This window comes from Metopolophium dirhodum, chromosome 8 (assembly GCF_019925205.1).
Source record: "Metopolophium dirhodum isolate CAU chromosome 8, ASM1992520v1, whole genome shotgun sequence".
NCBI classification, from domain to species: domain Eukaryota; kingdom Metazoa; phylum Arthropoda; class Insecta; order Hemiptera; family Aphididae; genus Metopolophium; species Metopolophium dirhodum.
The window spans coordinates 18,983,042-19,005,305 of record NC_083567.1 but is presented as its reverse complement, the minus strand read 5'-3'; the positions used below and the strand labels follow the sequence as shown (position 1 = coordinate 19,005,305).

The window sequence follows — 22,264 nt, the reverse complement described above, 5'->3', positions numbered from 1 at the left end:
TTTTTTTAAATGGTTTTAAATTTGTAACAACACACATTTTCCAATTAGAAATCGGCCACATTATAAATCATAAACAATAGTATTTCTCTTTAATTTAAATGTGATTCCAACCAATATGTGGACAAAAATATATTATTAACAAGAATGATAGGTGCAAATAGTATTAGAAATTTGAGGGGGCTGAAATAGCTGAATAACTAAGCCCTACCTATTCAATGGAGCATATTTTTTAGAAGCAATATAAACACATAAAAAAAATTACAATATATCTAACAGGTATACCGAATTAAAAAAAAAATTTACCATTATATTCATAATATATAATATACTTTATACATCACATAACACTTAAATAGAGATTATTAATACTGTATAGCTTCAGAGCAACAAGTAACAAATTAGTCCCTAATGTGAACAGTTGTTAGTTCAACAGACATAATAACTTGACAAGATTATAACCACAGAATATAAGTATATAGCAATTGTATACTATACAATATTATGATGAATAAATCTAAAATAGCACCTAACAACAAAACATTGTTATAGGTTGGATTCATGCACTCCGACCTTAAAGGACTATTCTTACCAGTCCTAAAAAAAAAGTACCAAAGTAACCAATCAGTAAAAATACATTAGCATGGCGCTATGCTGATTTTACACATCAGTTAGCAGTGGGTAGAAAGAAAATAAAAGCTGGTATTATTTATACCTTGATCTAACAAAATTCTTTCGAAGAAAACTGTAAAACCTATGCAATTTGCTGCTTAAACATTTTAATGAAGTATAAGCTATAGCTGATGACCGAAGTTTAATGATTAACATATATATTAATTGCTCATAAGTATCTTTTTTATTCTTCTATCAACTCCGGTCAGGGGCGGATATGAGAACAAATCCGTCCATGGCTCTATAAATGCATGTGTATTGTTATATTATAAATTATTATTATTGCATCGTAATCTGTGAGCTAAAATTCTTGTCATCCGCTCCTACAAAAAAATACTAAATACAACACTGACTCCGGTGGTAATGCTAGAGTTGATTTCATTAAGTTATTAAAACTCCCTTGCAAAATGTATTGAATACTTATGGATTCCAACAAAAATATCTAGTAATATAGATTCTGCTGCAGTTATTAGTAATCAATTGAAAATTAAAAGTATAGTATTTTACAGGAAGCTAAGCTATAATTATTTATCTAGATATTTTAATTAGTTTGTTTAATTTGTTATTTGTTAATTAGTTTGACATTATGCATTGTCTTTCTTATTTAGAGGCTAACGTGTAATAGAACAATATTATTACCAATGAACTTTTGATTTACCAAAATATGGTTATTGTGTGTAGCCGATTTTATTATTTTCCAGGCCAAAAGATATCAACAATAAACTTAATCAATTAATTTTATTAAGTTATATTATAATATACATACACAAAATAGTTGCTGTTTTACTCGTATGATGATAACAAAATATATATTTAAAATGTGCTTAAAATGATTAGGTACAATAATGAATTAAATAATAAGAAAAATAAATACTAAAAAATGTTTGAACCATTCAACCCGATGTTACAGAACGCACAAATTCCTCGTAGTTTATGTTTCCTAAAGAATCTTCTTGTCCAGTTAATAACTGTTCAACTTCTTCATCAGTAAGTTTTTCTCCTACATTAGTACAAACACTAGATTATTAATAAAAAGGAAATAATGACATTCAATTATTTACTAACCAAGTGTCGTAAGTAAGTGGCGTAATTCTGCAGATGATATAAATCCATTTCCGTCTTTGTCAAAATGTCGTAAACCTTCATTAAAATCATCAGCTGTATTTGAGGAACGGTTTTTAGATATAGCTTGATAAATGGGGAAAAATACATCAAATGGAATGCGTTCGTCTTGAAAGAAAAATATTTACTTAACTAATGTGGTATCAGCATAATATTGATATTTATTAAATGCATTTTCTAAATCATACCAGTTTTATGTTGTTGTGTAAACTTCTTTACATCTGACTCTGTAGGATTTTGACCTAATGCGCGAAGAGCATTACCTATATTTGATATGTGTATTTTATTGTCACCTCTATTATCAAACAATTGAAATGCTTCTTCCATTTCTAAAAAAAATTAATATAATATTAATAAAATGTAAAGACAACATAAACGTTAATTTACAAACATTTATTTTTTTAATTGATAAAAACAACTTCAGAAATACATAAAATGTACTTGTTAATTAGGGAAGTTTCAGAAATCTGCCAGTATAAAGGACACCGAGAATACATAAAACTACCTATATAAGTAAACAGAGTAGGTAGGTATGTAAATCTAATAATATAAGACTAGTATACACAGTAGCGGATTGACGGAGGAGGTCCAGGGGTACTGAATTTCCCCCACCCCAGAAAAATGTTGAAAATCCACTACTGGGAATAATAAATGAGGAAGTAAAGTAGAATAAGCAGCAAAGGCCTTAAATAGACTGTGAAAGCTAAAGAAGATGATAATTAATATAGATAACATTCATAGTTTTATTATGTATTGTTTAAATACGTTTTTTTATTATGCAAATATTTAACTTTGTTTAATACGTGTATCTTTAAGTATAATATAATACATTTTTTTATTCTATATCATGTAATGCGAATATTATATTTTACACATTTTGTATGGTATAAAATTCAAATTCCTTTATTAAAATCAATGCAAATTTAAAATTACATACAAAACTTAGACTTAATTATCCAACCATTATCGGTTTGAAAAGTAAATCTTTTTAATAAAAAATTGGAGAAATTAAAAAATTAAATTAAAAGAGTAATAGAATTTGTATAAACTCATATAGTTTTGTTTATTGAATTTGAGTGAAATGGAATAATTATACTACTTTTCAAACACATGCTAGAGTAATTTTGTTATAGATAATATGTTTTTGAGAGCTAAAAAGAGATAATATTGATATTTAAACAAACATATTAGTATATTATCAAACCTTTTTTTTTTTTTTACTGAACAAAAATTTATAAATTTACAATCTGTATTTACATGTTATACAATAGGTAAATTTGATGAGATTTGATTGACGGAGGGGAAGTTTCCCAGTGGCGGCACCCCGTCAACTATCAAAACTTAAAATCTAAAAATGTCTATATAATTTGAAAATGTTAGGTTATAAATTATAATACTTATAAAATAAATATCAAAAACATCATTCAGTGACAAAGTGTACAAGATCCCATACAACTAAAAAAGTAGGGGGCTTAACAGACTTTTGGGGGAGCTAAGCACCCTCAAGCCTGTCATCCCCTGATGTCTGCCAATGCAGTATTATCAAAAAAAGTATAAAATATTTTAAACTATTATACATCTCAATGGAATGAACCAAAATTATTTGTTTTGAACTAGAATAATGGATTTTATTAGCAGTTGTACTAAGACTATAATTATAATATCACATTTACGTATGGGAATCAATAATTATTTATATTATTTTATCATTTATTCAACAATATATTTTTTGTTATTTTTTTAAAAAAGGTACTATTATACATTTTCTGTAACATAAATGCATAATTTAATTTATTAATGTTTATTAGTATATACTTTTGAATGTTTATTGTAATGTGTGAAATGTCTGAATCCTGTCTTGATTTTGGAGCAAACACCAAGGGAATAGGAAATAAGAAATAATATTGGTAGATATTGAAAAAAAATAAGCGCTACATCTAACTTTCATAGACGCCAGGTTTTGAAAAATGTAACAAGTACCCGTGTTTTTAGAACTCCCTATCTAGAAAATGTATTATCTCTTATATTATAAGTTAAAGACTCTTTTTCAGGCCTATTGCTGAAAGTGAATAATAATATGAAAGTAAAAGTATTAAATAAAATTTTAAAAAAAGTTGTGAACATCACAAAACAATCAAGCACCTGCCACGTTTTTTTTTTTAAATTAAGTAAATGACGATATTAATACTGTATAGTGTGCAATAATGTAGAAAGTAAAAATATAATATATCGTCAAATGCTTTTATTATTCCAGATTTTTCTGGAGTTTGATATTGGTCTGGTAATTAAAGAAAAATCAAGTTTGTTAATTCATAAAAACCTCGGAATGCTATCAATTTTTATATATCTAATATATTTTATTAGAATATATCTAATTTATATTCAAATTTATTTTTGCATTAGAAGTAGTAATTGAATTACTATCAATAACATTGCCGATATCACGTCAACTGCAAGATTCTAATTTAGATTTGACTAAATGCATTGAAATGAGAAAAAACATATTTGATGTTTTTAAAAACATGTTAATAATTTTTTTTATTTTGTAATATTTCAATCGATCTTTTTTTATAAACTTTTTTTATAAATTATAAATTAAATTATACATTTAAATTTTTCATGTTTAAAAAATTTTGAGTAATACTTTATTAGAAGGCGTAACATACAATTCTAAATATTGTGTTTACAAAATTAATATGAACAATTTTACCCCCCCCCCCCCACACACAAAAAAAAATCCTAGATCCGCCACTGCATAGGATCTATTATTAAATTATATTATGACTCATAAATAATAAAATAGATAACTCATTGTCTCTATCTTAGATCTATGTCATTAATATTGAAACTACTAATTCTAGCTATTATAACCTACTTACTAGAAATACTTTAAGTTGAAACATACTTGGCAGTGGTCATCAACATTAAGATTTGTAAGCCTGCCATATAGTTAAGCACTGTGCAGTAGCCAACCGCCAAGTATATTTCTTAACCAGGTATAAAAAAAATAATTTACCTGCTAATTGATCTTCCGAATCAGTAATCTGAAAATTACAACATTACAACACTCATTTTAATAATGAAACATTTATTTAGTATACATAAAAATACAATGATACCTGTGACTACACCTCCTGTTTCCTCAGCTAAAATAGTATAATAAACCTAAGACCGTCTCATTAAACGACACAATTATGAAGGACATTTTATGAGTCATACACTCATACATTAAGTAACATTATTTCTTATTTAACCAAAATGTGATTTACTTTATTGATTCACAACAAGTAAACAGTGGAGCTGAACTAAAATTAAATTGGAGGGGGTCAACAATTATTTCTCATTACCATCACCCTTTGCAACAAACATAGCACATACTAAATTTGAATCGTGGACATTTTCCCCCCAGACTGTTTTCAGTGTAGTAGGACATTTCCCCCCCCCCCAACCAATACATTTTTGATGCTGACATTTCCCCAAATTTTTTTTTTAAAGTTTACTATTTAATAATATAATATTATTATTTAATATGAATATATTTATGCCTATTATCTAATATTTTCAAATATTTTCATAAATTTAATAAATTATAGATGTATATTTTTGATCAACTGAACTACTTGAATCTAACAAAAAAAAAAAAATTAATATGAACAAAGGCTAAAAAATATAAGTTAAGACATAACATAAGAATCAGAATTCATATGTTTTTTACAAAATGTATCATTTTTATGTCGGAATTTTTAGCCATTTTTACTAATTATTAATTATATTTTACTTTATACCTACTAATTTTTTTAAAATTTTTATTGTTTCAAGTAAGTAGTTCAGTTGATTAAACATATACATTTATAATATATTATATTTATGAAAATAAAAACTATTTTGCCTATTCTAACATAATCGTACTAAAATCCGATGAATAAAAAAATAACAAATTTAACCCTTTGTAAATTAACCTCTGTAAAATCCTCTGCTTATTAGGTAACCGTGTATATGTACTAGTTGATCCCGAGCACTTCGTTGCCCGTTAAATGTATCAACTCTATATGACTCAAACTTTGTTCAATTCGTTATTTAATATTCGGTGTATGATGTTTAAAATTTATCTTAACTTTTCTGTTGCCCGGAATAAAAATTCTGATTCACAGCAGTACATTATCAGGTAGGCAATCTACCTGCGGTAGATCGTGGACCCCGTGCTGTTTGTGCGTAAGTGTATGATTATATAAAAAACAAATTTAACCCTTTGTAATACAACCTATCTTCTTCCCAGAGGTCCAATCTACCCACAAACATTAATTTATATATTATATATCTGACTATATAAATACACAGACTATAACTATACAGACTAAACTCTGGAACTACATATCAGATCTTATATGTGTATTGACAAAAGACAATAATACAAATCAACAAATATGCCCTATTAACCAATAGCAATCAATATATTATACACAAGTGGATTTTCCTAAAATTTTTTTTTATATAAACCATTTCCGTGAAATACTCTTTTGTTTTAAAAAAAAAAATCAAGACATTTATAATATATACAAGAAGATCTAATAAGTAGTTCCAGAGTTTAGTCTATATAGTTATAGTCTGTGTATTTATATAGTTAGATATATATATAAATTAATGATTGTGGGTAGATTGGACCTCTGGGAAGAAGATAGGTTGTATTACAAAGGGTTAAATTTGTTTTTTTTTTATTCATCGGATTTTAGTACGGTTAGGTTAGAATAGGATTTTGTATAAATTGATTATATTAATTCAGTTTAGGTGGAATCAAGTAAAAACGACAAACTTGGTATAACTTTAATACTTTAGAGTTATACACTATAATCATACACTTACGAACAAACAGCACGGGGTCTATGATCTACCACAGGTAGATGGCCTACCTGATAATGTACTGCTGTGAATCAGAATTTTTATTCCGGGCAACAGAAAAGTTAAGATAAATTTTAAACACCATACACCGAATATTAAATAACGAATTGAACAAAGTTTGAGTCATATAGAGTTGATACATTTAACGGGCAACAAAGTGCTCGGGATCAACTAGTACATATACACAGTTAGCTAATAAGCAGAGGATTTTACATTCCTAGGCCTTAGCATAGGCATTTATATGATATTTAAAATGTACGATCAAACTAGTGCCCAGTTGTACACCTAGTAACTCACCCACCCGTATTTACCCTGAGGCAATTGCCTCAAAAAATAGCTATTCAGCACGCCACTGTATAGGTATTTAAAAACCTATTAAATAATAAGAAAACTTTTAAATATGCAGGTAAGTAAAATTATTGCCCTATATTAAGAACTATGTATTTCAATAGTAAATAGTAATATTTACAAGCAATTATAAGATAAATAACTATTAAGTTTAAACAAAGTAGGTAATGTATTCATATTTCATATACCATTTACCTATATGAAAATATAGTTTTAGAAATACATACCGATTTGCTCATAGCGGACATTTGGTTTTGGTTTATTACGCCGTGATCACTATTATATTATACGTTAGTTATTAAAGACAAATTAGATTCTAAATTTTTAAATAAAAACTATTTTGAATGAGTAGGTAAATTAAGGTATGAGAACGCTAATTTGATAAGTTAAACAAACTTAAAAATCGAAATTAATGTGGAAGCCAAATCATAGAACAATGGCCAAATGCATGTAAATCGAAAAAAGAATAATATAAAAGGTGCAATCAGTATAATCGTGAATCCGTGGTCCGTTATCCGTGTGTAAAATAGTACAGGTGAGAATCTATCTTTTTATTTTATAAAGAGTAGGTATTTCGGTTGTTATATTATCAATTATCATTTACGAGAGTCTATTATAGCTCAGAACTTAACCTAACCTTTGTTCTGTGATTATTGTAACTATAATAAAGACTTATAAAGATTATAATCGTGACTAGATAAAGAAAACCGTGGTCCTATGCCTAATATCCACAGATATATTTTTTATCTGTGGTCCTATCACAGAATAATTATTTTTATTCAGTGGTCCTATCATATAATATGTGATCAATACACCCATAGGATAATATTTGTGGTACAGCTGTCAAAAATAATAATTAATAATAATAAAAAGATATAAAATTTAAATGATAATTATTAATTATTATATTATTGTAATATTGATAAATAGGAGGTACATATTATTATATTATATGATATTGCTATATAAATATTTATTTATAAACGGATAGGTATACCCTTTTTGGTAATAAAAATAAAAATTACATTAATACAGAATAAATTATTCTGTGACAGTAAGTTGAATCTCAATTTGACAAATATTAAACTTAAATTAAATTATATTATATTATAAATGAGTTAATATTTTTAAAATTAATCATATTCCTATTTATGAATCCTAACATCTTAAATGAATTTTTGACTTAAGTATTAATATAATAATAATATGTAATATACTACAATTATCAAGTAATAACACCGCAATTATTTATATTTAGAGGTAGGTAATTTCGACGAATATATAAGTAACAAATATGTTTAGATTTTACTGTAAAATTCAAGTATTATTTAGTCAATCATATTATATAACCCACCTCAAATTATTTCTATATACGCCACTGGAGTGAATTGACTTCTTATAAAATTTAAAGTTAAGATTATTATTTAGGCAATATCATAAGCTTTATATTATATTTTAATTTTAAAGCGAGTTGCTAAAATACTTTATTCGGAATATTATATTTATCAAGTATTCGAATACATATTCGGAATACTATTTTTCATAAGTATTCGAGTATTTATTCCAAATACCTACTGTTTAAAAGTATTTTACCCAAGGGCCAAGACTGCTTTATTCACAATAATATCATAAGCTGATTGCCTGACTGACCGTCTTCGCTCAGAATCGTTTTTCTTATATGATGATATTATATCATTGAATTCAAATTTAACACTATCCATTACAGTGATCCATTTGTAACCTACTGTACAACAGAGCGACACCTACTTTCCCACATTTTTTATTATTTTAAACCATATTACTGGCTATTAATAAATTTAAAAAATAGAATAACTATTAACTATAAACTTTTAAAAATATTTTCTATCAACTTAACTTGATTAAAAATAATCATTAACTTGCCTAGGCTTGGATTTTTTAGTTAACAGTACCTATATTTGAACTAAGTACTTTATTAGGGACCTTGTATTAAATGTCCAAGATTTAGCTATAAAAATTCAACATTTTATACATTTTTAAGTTTTTATTGTGATTTTGTCAATATTTGAATATCTGATTATTTTAAAAAGTGGGTACTGACAAATTTAAATTTTGACCTCTTAAAAGTACCAAATAGTTCCAGTTTTCTACCAAAAACCTATTTAGACGCTCATAACATAAAAATAAAAATATTATCATAAAATAGCTAAAATAAAAAATATAATAATATATCAACGTCGAGTTCTTTGTTATTTTACCATGTAGAAAATTGAAATTGAATTAAATTTATGTTGGTAATGCTCAAATATGATAGGTTTGTCAAACTGTGGATTTTAGTATGTCTTTGGATCATCTGTTTTGTTATTGTTTTGGTTTTCTTTTCATCTTCATTGCTCCAATACCCCATGACGTCCCTATGTATGTAATTTGTATGTACTATGTACAATATGTAGGTATGTTTGTTAATTTGTTTTTCTATTGACTTTTATTTAGTCCTGGCGACCTGGCCTCCTGGGAGACGGGAGTTTGTGTAAAAAACTAAAAACTTTGTGTTGTTAATTGTTTTATTACAATCTCTTCTTTATTATTACATATATTTTTTTCGTAATTCCTGCGGTGTGCAAATTGTATCTTTAAGTGACATGTTTCAATCATTTTAGTTTCTTACTTGTCTATTGGTTAGAATATACATAAACATTAATTATTGAAGAGATCAATAAAAGAAAAATGGACTATAATGTGAGTATTAACGCTTTGTTTAATATATTTACAACAACAATATCATGATTGAATTTTATGTACTGCACCTTCAAGCTTTAATTAATGTTGGTTATTAATATTTAAACTCAAAATTACTAAAAATTTAAATGCTCATATGTGTGGCCTTTATTTGTTATTATTTTTTTTTGAATGATGGAGCATAAATGTTACTAGCTACACAATATGAGATTTGCCATATGTTTTAATAATATAACAGTTATAATTATATAAAAATTATGTTTGTATTACATATTTTACAAACTCTGTCTATTATAGTAATAATTTAAATTGGTTTACCTAATTTTCCAAATATGTTTGTATTAATACATACATGCGTGATAAGAGCAAATGTGTTTTTAAACCTGATTTACAATGACTGATACAGTTATAAGAAAATCCAAATATGTAAATAGGTATTCAAAATCCTTTATTTTAGGTTTAAACGATTAATAAAAATTGTAGTTTATTTGGTGTTTGTCTAGGAGCTGCAAAATGTTAGCCAGTACCTATAGGAGATTAGGAGACGAGATAACTTGCCAGTTTTTTCTTGTGAAATATTATGTACTCTTAGATTTCTTTTACTTCTGAATTTATTAGATTTATAGAGTAGCATTCCAAACGGAATTGTTTAGCTTTCATATCCCCACTGACAATGAAGTTGGGACCAAGAAGAAAAGATTAAATTGATTTGAACCTTGATTAGAAGATACACTATGTTTGAAAGGACAATAAAATATAAGTAGCTACTATTAATAGGGATATATCATACTAACTAATATGGTTAGTGTGCTAGATATGACTGTATAATATGGTCTGTTTAGAACTTAGAAGTTGGGAGCTATTTGAGACATAAATAGAGGTGCCCGCGTGAGTAATGTCATCTGGTCCAGATCTAGATGATTGGTTTAGTTATGGTAGCATCGAAAGTCTGTTAGGTTGAGATAATAATTAATATTAGTGAAATATGTTTCAGATATTAAAACTTAGTTTTAATGTTTTTACTTTTGTCTGTTACTATTCAATTGTATTTAGTTATTTGATAATCATCATTATAAATTATTTAAAAACTCATGGAAAAATTCTCATAATTGTTCTATGCCAAACTGTCCAAAATAAATCAAGGTACCAAAAACCTAGGCTTTGATTTAGGTCCAGCTTTTATTAAATGGTTTTTTATTAATGATTAGTCTTGAAGAACTAAATACCTAGTACCTATTATATCATATTATATTATATAATTTAATTATATTACCTATATTATTATTATTTATTAATTATTATTAATTTTTATTTTGAATTATTTATTATGTTTATTAGAGTATTGATGATGATGATGTTGAAAAATTACGCCTTGCTGCACTTATGACATTCAAAAAAAAATCTAATTTGCCTATAAATGCAATAAGTAGTACATCTGGAGAATTTAATAAATTTGCAAATGGTAACTCATATAATAATCCTGCAAGAAGTAATAATAGAGGACGCTGCTTTCCAGTGCCAAATAGATCATATAATAAACGCACTTACGCTAATGTACGTTAAAACTAATTTTATAATTAAAATACCTTGTTTTATAAAATATTGTTCTTATTATAGGTTGGTTTTCGAAGACCAACTCATGCAAACAACAATTTGATTGCAATTATACCAATGGATAGTGAAGGTGATTCGCTGAATGATTCAATATCCAAGAATTTATCTAAAAATAGTAATTCAAAACATATATATACTTCCGATTCCACCAAATTAACCAATTTTCAGGATTTAAACAATGAAGGTAATTAAATAAAATATTTTATTAATATCAAGGACCCTTAAATCTATACTAAATAATATAATTAATTTTATATGTATTTCTTTTAAATTATTTTTTTTTTAGTTTCTACTAAATTTAGCAGATTAGAAAATGAATCTGGTTCTGAAGAAAGTGATGATAGTGAAGCAGAAGATGGAAAAGACGATTCAGATGATGGAGATGTCTTATTATTGGGTGAAGAAGATGAAGATTTAGATGATCTTGATAAACTAATGGATATTATGGAAGCTGAAATTGCTGGTGGAGATGTTAAATCATCTAAAAAAGAAAAGAAAAGTTTAAAACATAAAAATAAAAAAGATAAGGGTACACTAAAAAATAAATTGGATGCCAAGACTAAAATAGATGAACTTCCTATACTCATAAATCAACCCAAGATTATTGAAGATTCCAAACCTCAGTTAAATCCACCTGAAGAAGAATTAGAATCTATAAAAACTTTAGAAGAAATTAGAAACTCTTCATCACAATCTAGTTTGTTGAAATCACGTGTACCTTTGAGATCTCCATCGCCGCCTCTTAGAAAAAGATCGATGTCTCCTTATAGTAAACTTCAAAAAAGGTCACCATTATCAAGATCACCACGAAGAAGATCTCCTTCTCTAGACAGATATAGATATTCACCACTACGATCAAGGCCCTATCGTAGGTCTTTATCACCAAGAAGATCACCTAGACGTTTGTCACCGCTAAGAGAAAAAAATCTTTCTCCTAGACGATATTCACCTCTTAAATCTCGTTATCCCTACCGTACACCATCTCCAAGAAGAAGGCGTAGATCTGTATCACGGGATTTATCACCTAGTAGAAGACGGTTATCACCATTAAGGAGAAGAAGTAGATCTCCACTCAAAATTAAATCAAAATCTAGATCACCTAAGGTAAGACCAGCTGTTAGAAGAAGATCACCTAGTCCATTAAAAAAAGTGATAAGGTCAAGACCAATATCTCCTCCTAATATTCGGCGTAAAGATAATAAAATTATGGATGATGATCACTTAAAGAAAAGAGAAAAAATTAAATCTGTCGATAATCAAGTGGCATCAAGGCCAATAGATCCAGTTTTAGAAGCAAGAAAAAGAAAATTTGAATCCAACAAGCCAATTGAACCAACCAGTAAAAAAATTATTTTGAAAAAATCCAATTCAGTTCAAGTAGCAATTCAGACTGAAAATAAAGAAACTCAAAATGAAAAGAAAGAACCAGAAATAAAACCAAAAACTACTCATTTAACAAAGAAAGTAAAAAAAGTTGCACATTCCTTCCAGGTTCCAAAAAATATTAGCATAAAAATGAATAATGATTTGGAAACTGTACATTTACGAAGAGTTGTAAAAGTAAATACTTCTTCAGACAAAATTTGTAATAAAAAGCGACCCAGGATCGTGTTTGGACATGAAGAAAAAAATGAAGCACTTAATAAAGAAGGTTTAATATTATATTAATTTTACTAAAATTGTAAGTTTATTTGTTTTACTAATATTGATTTTTTTTTAGTTGATAATTTTGATAAACATAATGAGAATATTGCTAAACCAAATAGCACTGTAACAAAAGTATTACATTCTGAAGCAGTGGAAGTATCTAGTACATCAGAAGAAGAGTTATCAGAAGAAGAAGTATCTGAGGAGGAAGTATCTGAAGAAAACGTAGATGAAGAAAGTGAAAAAGAAGATGGACAAGATTCCAGTGATAGTTGCGAGGAATATATTGAAGAGGAAGAAGAAGAAGAGATTGAAGAACATCAACAGGGAGTTGATGATCAAAAAGAATCCTTGCAGCGTAATGATACAGTTGATCTTAGAACAGAACTGAAACGAAGAAGAGCCCTTCGATTAAATATGGTAAAAAAGATTTTTATTCAAATATTTATTTAAATATTATTTCTGAATAATTTATTTTGAATGTTTAGATTCAAGGGGAAGTAAAGAAGAAACCAGATTCATTTTATCCTGCCCGGTTATTACAGTCAGCTATAAGAGGTGTTGTTGGTTCAAGGTATGACTACATTAATTTACTATGGTTATATTATTAAAAATGACTAAGGGCGGGTTACATAAATAGCAGTGTACATTTGTTACTTGTCCTGTAATTAGGTTAGGTTACATTCCTTCTATAAATTTAACAATGTTCAATTATGTTAAACTATGCTAGTGTTGCATACAAAAATATTAAATTTATTATTGATAACCGTGATTACCAAATAAATTAAACCACCAATCAATCTGTAATTTACAGGTCTGGTAATCAATAGTTTCCAAAACCATTAAAGGAGCACATCAAAAAAATTTTCTTCAAATTATTATTAAATGCTAAATCATTGTAGTCTGAACTACTAAAATTGATTTTGTCAGATCTTAAATAAAATATTATTTAAGGAGATATTGGAATAACCGCCTAACGTCACTGGGCCGAGCTCAGCATAATCGCCTATCATACGCGTGTTAAAGTTGCTCGCTTTACACAATGATTTACCAACCTAAACCTTTTTTTTATGTTTGATTAATGTGATATATGTGATTTTTTTGAGCTTATGAAACAATAGAAGTATCAGAATTTAAATATAATGTTGGTTTTTTTTTTTTAATATTATAGATACTAAATATATATTTTTGTTATGTACATACATTGTAGTTACAACGGGACAGGCATCAGCTTATTTTAATAGATATTTTAAATATTTTATAAAAAAAACACTAGAAAAATTCTGGTTCCACTAACGTTTTTTAGTACCTAAAAACAGAACACATGTACAACACTAATTAGAAAATATACTTTAAAGGTATTTAAATTATTGTGTGAAGAGTGTAACATTTTCACATGTAAGTTAGCCTACATTACCGTGACATCGGCTCAATGACATCACACGGCTCTTTTCAATTACTCTTAACAGTCTTAACTCATTAAATAATGTGAGTAGAAACATAAAACCTATGCCACAATTTTTAGAATTAAACATTTTTTCAAATTATAAACTTATTTTTCTTTGTGTTTATTGCTCCTTTTTAATTTGGGCTTTCAAGACACATCCAGTTTTATTTACTACACCGTTAACGGTGTGATAACAGATCTCTAAGTTGTTACAGGAAGTTTATGCAATCCACCCTAAAGATTTGTTAAATCATTTTAACTGAAGATGTGTTAATATTTTTCAGCAGTACTAATGAAGTTAAAAGAAAAAAACATTCGAAAATACCAGAAATTAGCATAAAAACAGAAGGTGATATGATGAGTTTTTAATTATTAACAAACTCTATTTTTACCGCTTATTAACTTGTTATTTTAATTACAATGAATACAGTTGATTACTTTATTTTAAACTAACATATTATTTTGTTTTATTAACAATTATTATTTTATCTCCAAATAAATAACTCAAAAATACTTTTTATCTTTCAGGTAACTCAGAGGGACGAAGAGTAATTGTAATGAATCGAGACAAAACAAGGACTGACAATGGTAAAAATTATTTTTCCATTTAAATACTATTATATCTTGGTACTCTCATCTCCCATTAACTCAGTTCAATCAATAAACTTAATACTCTTCCAGATTATTCAGTATACCTAACTTGGTTCTATCAAAGATGTTTAACAACCAAGTATAACTAGATGGTTAAAAGATTTATATCCCAACTTTATTTAGTTTTTTAAAATTTAAACATAATTTAATCGTACATCTTTAAAAATATCCAAGTACTGATCTTTCAGCCCAAAATCTTCTGCTTATAAATTATAACTAATGCGCAACTCTATGTATAAAATAATATTCTCCATTCAGACAAACACATATTCATGGTAATCTTTTAACAATACTGGTACTTTTCAAAATACAGTTAACTCTCGGTAACTCAAAATTCTTGATGTTTAAATAACTCAAAAATTAATTGAAGAAGTTTTCAATATCTCAAATTTTCTTATCCAAGTTTAGTACTAAAAATAATTAGGTTATCACTGTGTTTTGCACAACCCAACCATTACAGTTGACTATTGGTAAGTAGAACTTTGTTAACTATTGTATTAGTTCTTTGCCATTCTGTTCGTTTGTACACCGTGTTTCAATTATGTCACAATATTTTAAACAAGTAAAATCATTACCATCGGGTTATTATACAAATAAAAAATTCTAGATGACGTCTGAAATTAGAAAAAAATTTTAAAAAATGGTTGCCGTGTAAAGGAAAATCTTACTTTTTGTCAATAATTGTACAGCACTCTATTTCGACATTTAAAGCTATTCAAGTGTAATTTTTACCTGGACCAATAGCCAATAGACCAAGGCATAATTAATAACTTAAAAATAAATGAATACTTTTTTAAAATTTTGAATACTTGAAATTGTTAATAAGTCAAAAATTGTTTCCACCCCCCCCCCCCTCCCCCCATATGAACCAAGAGTTGACTATATCTTAAAAATCATATTGCTTTACAAAAAATCTATCTGAAAACACGTTCCAAAAATGCTCAAATGCAAAGTGTTGGCTATCTATAGAAAACTGAGATAAAAAAATCTATCCAAGTAATTAATAGACTAATGTTAAAAGGATGCTACCTATGCATATATTGTCTCCATCTTATACATGTACGACATCGACAATTTTTATTCAATGGTTTAATAGTGTGCGGTTAGTTTTGATATTGGAGTGAATTCTCCAATTATCAAGCTTTTAGGTAAAAACATTATCTGTTACTAATTAAGTGTATGCTTTTATTCAATATTTTAATTTTTAATTTTTGATATTTCACATACCCATATTTTGTTTAAAAATAAAAATATCAAAAAATCGTCAACGCTTAATGTCAAAACTAACAGTTCACTATTGAAACCATTGAACAAAAATTTGGTATGTCGTACGTCTGTAAGACTGAGACAACAAATGCATGGGTACCATCATTAGTGGTCTTTTCAATCAAGATATCAAATCATTTCTATCAATTTCATTTTCAATTCATTATATTATATGATTTTTTTGCTGATAAATGTGTACATTTCAATGTAAAAAATATGTAATTACATTTATTATGTATTTATTACTATTTAGTTCATGAAGATTATAATGATGCAGTAGAATCGTATGCAAGTGTCAAACGTCTAAAGGGTAAATTAAAGAAAGGACCGGCACGTTTGAGAACAACAAGTGTTAATAACGATAACACAAATCAAAAAGGACTAAGGAAGATCATAAAGCGTAACATTAATGTTACAAATTTCGATCAGGTATTTTATGTCCTAATCACATGCATTTTTATCCTCTTGGTCAATTTATTATATGACAACTATTTTGTTTCTATTTTACTTTTTTGGTGTTCTCCAAAATTCAAATCAATTGTAGTTTAGTTTATTCTTTCTGATTCATAATACCAATTAATTAATTTTTAATCATAGATGTATATTATTTACATTCCATTCTTCAACAATTATATTTTCTAGTTCCCGATAAGCGCGAGCTATTTAAATGTTTTACACTTAAATTATCGTTTAATTTTATTGGTAAATATTACATTTAAGACACAAATAAGTGTGTTACATACTTAATATATTTAAGATACTGAACTACTAGGAAATTCTCAAAATTATATTGATTACCATTGTGTACAATATAAAAATCCAGTATGACAAAGAACATTTCTACCTTTAAAGATATTACTGTACAAAATAAACCAATTTCAAAAAAATGTTTGTACATAAAAATTTGAATTTAGAATTGCTAATTTTATTGTCTGACATACTATTTTTTTTCATTTGATCTCTTCCACCATATGTGAGCTTGTTTTACCTGTATTACTCCAAATAAAATAAAATATCTATCTAATCTGAGCAACTATAACTTGAAGTAAATATAATCACAAGCTACATGGTTTATACAATAGTTATATTCCAAAATGTCAATTATTTTTTATTAATAAAACTTGATTATTGACTTTAAAATATTTTTAACATACACAACATAAACTGTATTTAAAGACAAATATATGTTTAATAATAAAAATTATATTTCTTCAATTTTCAATATTTCTGGACAATTTTGTTATAATATTAGGTATTTTCAATGCATTTTTTTTTTTATAAAATTAAACTAACAGATATTAATATTATTTAAGTTCTCGAGTTAGATACATTTTTTGTGTGAATTATTCATTTATTTTTAAATTTAAACATATTACTTATTTTCTAAAGAGACTGATTTTTCTTGAATTCATAAGACTGATGATAATTTAATTAATTATGCAACATTAATTTCTCATGTTTCGTCAACTATCTTAGATTGATTCAAAATAGTTTTAATTTTTAGACCAACAATTATGTACTTGAAGTAAAATGAAAAATGAAAATTATATTTTTAATTTCTTCTATAGCTATTTGTATTTTATAGATTTCATATAGTTTTTGTTGGTAACTTCTACTTTTAATTTAAATATATTTTGAGTTTTAAGTACAATAAAATAGTAGAACAATAATTTGCAAATTACTTTTTTCTTTTACTTAGGCTCGTATTTTATTTTATATGGTAAAGATTTTACATTTAACTATTAAGTACTTTGTATGACAGTATCTAAATATTAATTATAACTATTTTGACTGAACAATTTATAATTCTTTTCTATAGTTCATTAACATTATTTAATATATGTTTATATTAATAGTTAATTATGAGAAAAAAAATCCTATTAATTATATTTACTATACTTAGTTTTTAATATTTAATTATTCCTTCCAAATGTCCTGTTTAAATAACAATTTATTGATAAGTGATTAATGAATACAATATTTTAGTTATTTTATCTTTATATCAAAATGTATAATGGAACGGAGTGAATGTTTTATTTAATATTTTAAAATTTGTTTTCAGTGTTGATTAAAAAGTTTTAATTTATAAGTTATAAAAATATTAATTGCATAATAGTCATGTTATGTTGCTCAAGTGTTGCTTGTTAAGATAAAATAAGACTCAAAAAATTAAATTTTACAGCAAACTTCAAACATATTTCACTATTACAATATTTCTTATAACACATTTTGATGAGCAATAGTTTTCATGAAATAAAATAATAAAATAGAGTCTTCCGATCTGTCATTACTTCATACTGTGTATTTTTCAAAAAAAATTGATAAGAAAAAATTATTTTTAAGTCCATTAACAATCAAAATATCTATTAATAAGACAGATTCCATAATTCCGGACCACTTGTTTATTCAAAGTCTGGCATCCTTTCTCTAATGTTCATGATTTAAGTCATGGGCCATATCCTTTGTTTGATGACAATATAGTATATGGGCAATAACCTTGTATATTTAAGCCATGGATAGATTTATATCTTATTCTTAAAGTTCAAGATATAAATCATTCATTATTTGCCCAAGGTCTAAACAAGCCGTTTTAAGATTTGTTTCTATCACAGCTGGGTACTCACTACACCGTGTCAAATTTATAATTGAATATATTTTATTGTAAGTAACGTTTTAGCAATGTTTTAAACATACGGAGCACAAACGACACAATGTAGTGTGAAACTCAGCTTATGAGGACTTTATACCTGCATGTGTTTAACTTTGTTAATTTTAATATTAGAGTTAATTGAAATATTATCTACAGGGCTGGGATTTTAATGCCCTAAAAAAATACAAAAATGATTCAAAACTCAAAAAAATGCATTATAAAAATGACTTTAAATTTATAAAAAAAAATATATTACAAGTGTATTTTTAACCTATTTAGAGGGGTTGATAGGGTGAATTATATCAAGAAAAACGACTTCACAGAAATAATTTTCAGGCCATGTAGAATTGTCCAATTTTAATAACAATTTATTTATCTGAAAGAAGACTTCCTAAGGCCGCATCAAACTCCAATTTTTAATTTTATTTCAAATAATGGTATTATATAATTTGTAAATTAAAACACTTAAAATTGTATTATTTTTGAAGACATATTAGAAAGTTTGAGATTAAAATATTGAAATACGAAGTTTGATGCGGCCCGTATAATATTACCATCAATTAGTCTAAAAAAAAATTTCCAAACTTGGTTGATTTCACAGAACAGAATTATTATTCCCGTAGAGCGTTTTTTTGTTTACAAAATTACATTGGTACCGAGCACTTTAAATAAGTTTTAGTAGTTTTAAGTATAAATTTAAAAAAAAGTTGTACAGACAGCTAGATCTCACCGATTTTTACTGGTGACGTCACCAACTCGCTACCTAGGTTTTGGCATTTCAACTATTGTTTAATAATATAATACAAATTATGAGTACCTACTTAAATAATCTGTTTTATTTAATTAAAAATCATGTTGGTATGTAAGAATCTTATTTTAACATTTTATTTTTGTATTTTGTACCTAAAAACTCATAAAAAAGCTCCAAAAACTCTAAAATGCCCTAAAAAATTAAGAAAATGAAATAAAAACTAAAAAAATGTCAAATAAACTTTCATATTTTTATTCAAAAGTGCATCAAAAACATTTGTGACAATAAGTTTTGGAAAACAATGCATTGAAATCCTAGCCCTAATTATCTACTAGGACACAAAGTAAACTGGAGGCAACACATGAGCAAATAATAGTTTCTTAAACTCTTAACTGTGTTTATTATTTATTTATGGCTATGTAATGTATACCAATCAGGTGAGCAGAGGTATATAAATAATACTTAAAAAATAAAATCACAATTAACTTATATGTTATATAAACTTATATTAATTAAATAAACATTTAAAAACATCAAACAATATTATAAACTTAATAGTCTTAGGCATTTTAATCAACACTGTAATGTTAAAAATATTTTCTTATATTAAAACAAATAATACTACTTTTTTATTTATGATATTTTGTAGTTTCGTATGATTGGTTTATATCTAATGTACTAACATTGAACAAAAAGTATCAAATTAGTTCATAATTTATATTATATTTATGAAATTATGTGATGATAATGATAACAAATTATGTTAATTTGATAATTATAAATTACATTACTTTTGTGAACGATTAAATATATTATGTCCATTTTACAAAACAGTCTGTATATTTAATCATAGTTATTTAAACTTAAAAGCTTAAACATTTTTTAATATATATATTTTAAAATTGTTTATTCTAAGAATGTAATATATCATTTATTACTATTAATTGTTTGATTTCCTGTCATAAAAGAATATTTAATATTCTAATTCTAATTTTATATCAGTTGTTATATAAAATGAAATGTAATATTTTGAAAAAACAATTTAATTTATATTTATTATTTATTAGTCATAATAATTTTTATAGATGTTATTATATTTTATTTAATATTTGTTGTGATTACTTAAGAATTCTTACAATTAGTATTGTTATATAATTTTTGTTTGCCCTATTTTTACTCTTTAATATTTATTCTCATCAATCTTCTTTTTTTTCCTTTTTTTATTACATGTAATAATAATATTTCTTGTGTGATCTAAAGTATATGCTAAATTTATAATTTTAATATTTTCTAATAATTATATTCTTATTAATAGGGCTTACAAATATGAATTGTATGTTTTTATTTTGTAAAACGGACATATTGTAAACAAAAATTGTATTGTAGTTATTTGTATTTTGTTCACTCCGTTTCGTGTTTGTTAAACCGTTTTCAAATCTGTAACGTATTGAGAGTAAGCGAACCGAATGTTGTCAATTTTTAACCGAAATATGAATTTTTATATTTTGTCACAGATGTAGGTATCCAAAAGCATTTTCTACAACAAAACAACACCAGCGGCATTTTATTATTATAAAAAAAAATAACATTTTCAACTTGGATGACTATCAAACTTGTGACAACTTAAAATGTTTTGTTGTTGCGTTTAAATGTTAACATTATTATTATTATTATTATTATTATTATGTATACAACTTCCATACATACCTAGTTTGTGTATTTGTTATTTTTGTTTGTAATTAGATATTATATACCTTTTATAATCATGTTTACCAATTGTAAACTTTTTATACATTTGATAAATATCAAATGCTATTTAATGTAGTTGAAAATTATTGTCTTATATTTGAATTATATATATACTTTTATATATAGAGATTATAGGTATACTTACACATATTTAGGTGCCTATTTTTTTTTTTTTTTGAACGCCAATTTTTTGTTTCTTATTTATGGATTTGTATTATTATGGTAGCCTAGAGCTTATAAAATTAATTTCTATGCTGTTAAGATGTATGATCGAATATACTTTAAATCATTATTGTTCTTAATTACTATTTTTTTTTTTTTTAATCATTGAGCAATGAAATACTTGTAAATATATAAGTGTAAATTATTATTATTATGTCACCTAAAAAAATATTTAAATTATTTCAATATAATGCGTGTAATGAGATTATAAGTAAATGTCTGTGATTATTTTTCATGTAGTTTTAAGAAATAAATATATTACAATAAACAAATAAATAAAATAAACAAATAATTATGATTATTATTATTTATTATATTTTTCATTTATTTATATTTTCTATTTCAGATGCATAATGATTTTACGTGTTTTTTTTTTTTTTTTTGGTGGATGTATTAATAATTATATTGCATATTTTGCATACAATATATTAATATCTAATGATTGAAAATAGAACATACATAATTGTAATAGTTATTTTTCGGTTTAAATAATTAAAAAAAAAAAAATCATTGA

The 22,264-nt window shown here is 25.8% G+C and overlaps 2 protein-coding genes across 6 annotated transcripts; one reads left to right on the top strand and one right to left on the bottom strand.

The window, feature by feature from the left end:
* Positions 1–1,393: 1,393 nt before the first annotated feature.
* LOC132951310 (myosin-2 essential light chain-like) lies at positions 1,394–7,758 on the bottom strand. Of its 3 annotated transcripts, none has more exons than XM_061023139.1 (5): positions 7,263–7,758; positions 4,808–4,835; positions 1,980–2,120; positions 1,735–1,899; positions 1,394–1,686 (listed from the first exon to the last, which is right to left on the bottom strand). In XM_061023139.1, the coding sequence occupies exons 1-5, from the start codon at positions 7,281–7,283 to the stop codon at positions 1,670–1,672; spliced, it is 372 nt and encodes a 123-aa protein (XP_060879122.1). In that variant the 5' UTR covers positions 7,284–7,758; the 3' UTR covers positions 1,394–1,669. The 3 variants fall into 3 exon arrangements, with proteins under 3 accessions (XP_060879122.1, XP_060879120.1, XP_060879121.1); XM_061023137.1 differs by having other exon boundaries at positions 1,394–1,669; positions 7,263–7,751; XM_061023138.1 differs by lacking the exon at positions 7,263–7,758 and adding an exon at positions 4,911–5,168 and having other exon boundaries at positions 1,394–1,669.
* A 1,677-nt stretch (positions 7,759–9,435) lies between these two features.
* Positions 9,436–21,502, top strand: LOC132950886 (serine/arginine repetitive matrix protein 1-like). Of its 3 annotated transcripts, XM_061022491.1 has the most exons (10): positions 9,439–9,753; positions 11,092–11,307; positions 11,371–11,551; positions 11,654–13,018; positions 13,088–13,434; positions 13,503–13,588; positions 14,746–14,810; positions 14,990–15,049; positions 16,632–16,807; positions 21,294–21,502. In XM_061022491.1, exons 1-10 carry the CDS (start codon positions 9,742–9,744, stop codon positions 21,297–21,299), a joined length of 2,514 nt encoding a protein of 837 aa, XP_060878474.1. In that variant the 5' UTR covers positions 9,439–9,741; the 3' UTR covers positions 21,300–21,502. The 3 variants fall into 3 exon arrangements, with proteins under 3 accessions (XP_060878473.1, XP_060878472.1, XP_060878474.1); XM_061022490.1 differs by having other exon boundaries at positions 9,436–9,753; positions 14,749–14,810; positions 16,632–21,502; XM_061022489.1 differs by having other exon boundaries at positions 9,438–9,753; positions 16,632–21,502.
* The last annotated feature ends 762 nt before the right edge of the window (positions 21,503–22,264 follow it).

Coding starts and splice junctions, on each gene's coding strand:
- LOC132951310 (XM_061023137.1), bottom strand. CDS start 7,283: ATGTCCGCTATGAGCAAATCG. Junction 4,836..7,262: donor TGTCCGCTATGAGCAAATCG/GTATGTATTTCT, acceptor TGTAATTTTCAG/ATTACTGATTCGGAAGATCA. Junction 1,670..1,734: donor CCACTTACTTACGACACTTG/GTTAGTAAATAA, acceptor GTACTAATGTAG/GAGAAAAACTTACTGATGAA.
- LOC132950886 (XM_061022489.1), top strand. Junction 11,308..11,370: donor ATAAACGCACTTACGCTAAT/GTACGTTAAAAC, acceptor TTCTTATTATAG/GTTGGTTTTCGAAGACCAAC. Junction 13,589..14,745: donor AGAGGTGTTGTTGGTTCAAG/GTATGACTACAT, acceptor AATATTTTTCAG/CAGTACTAATGAAGTTAAAA.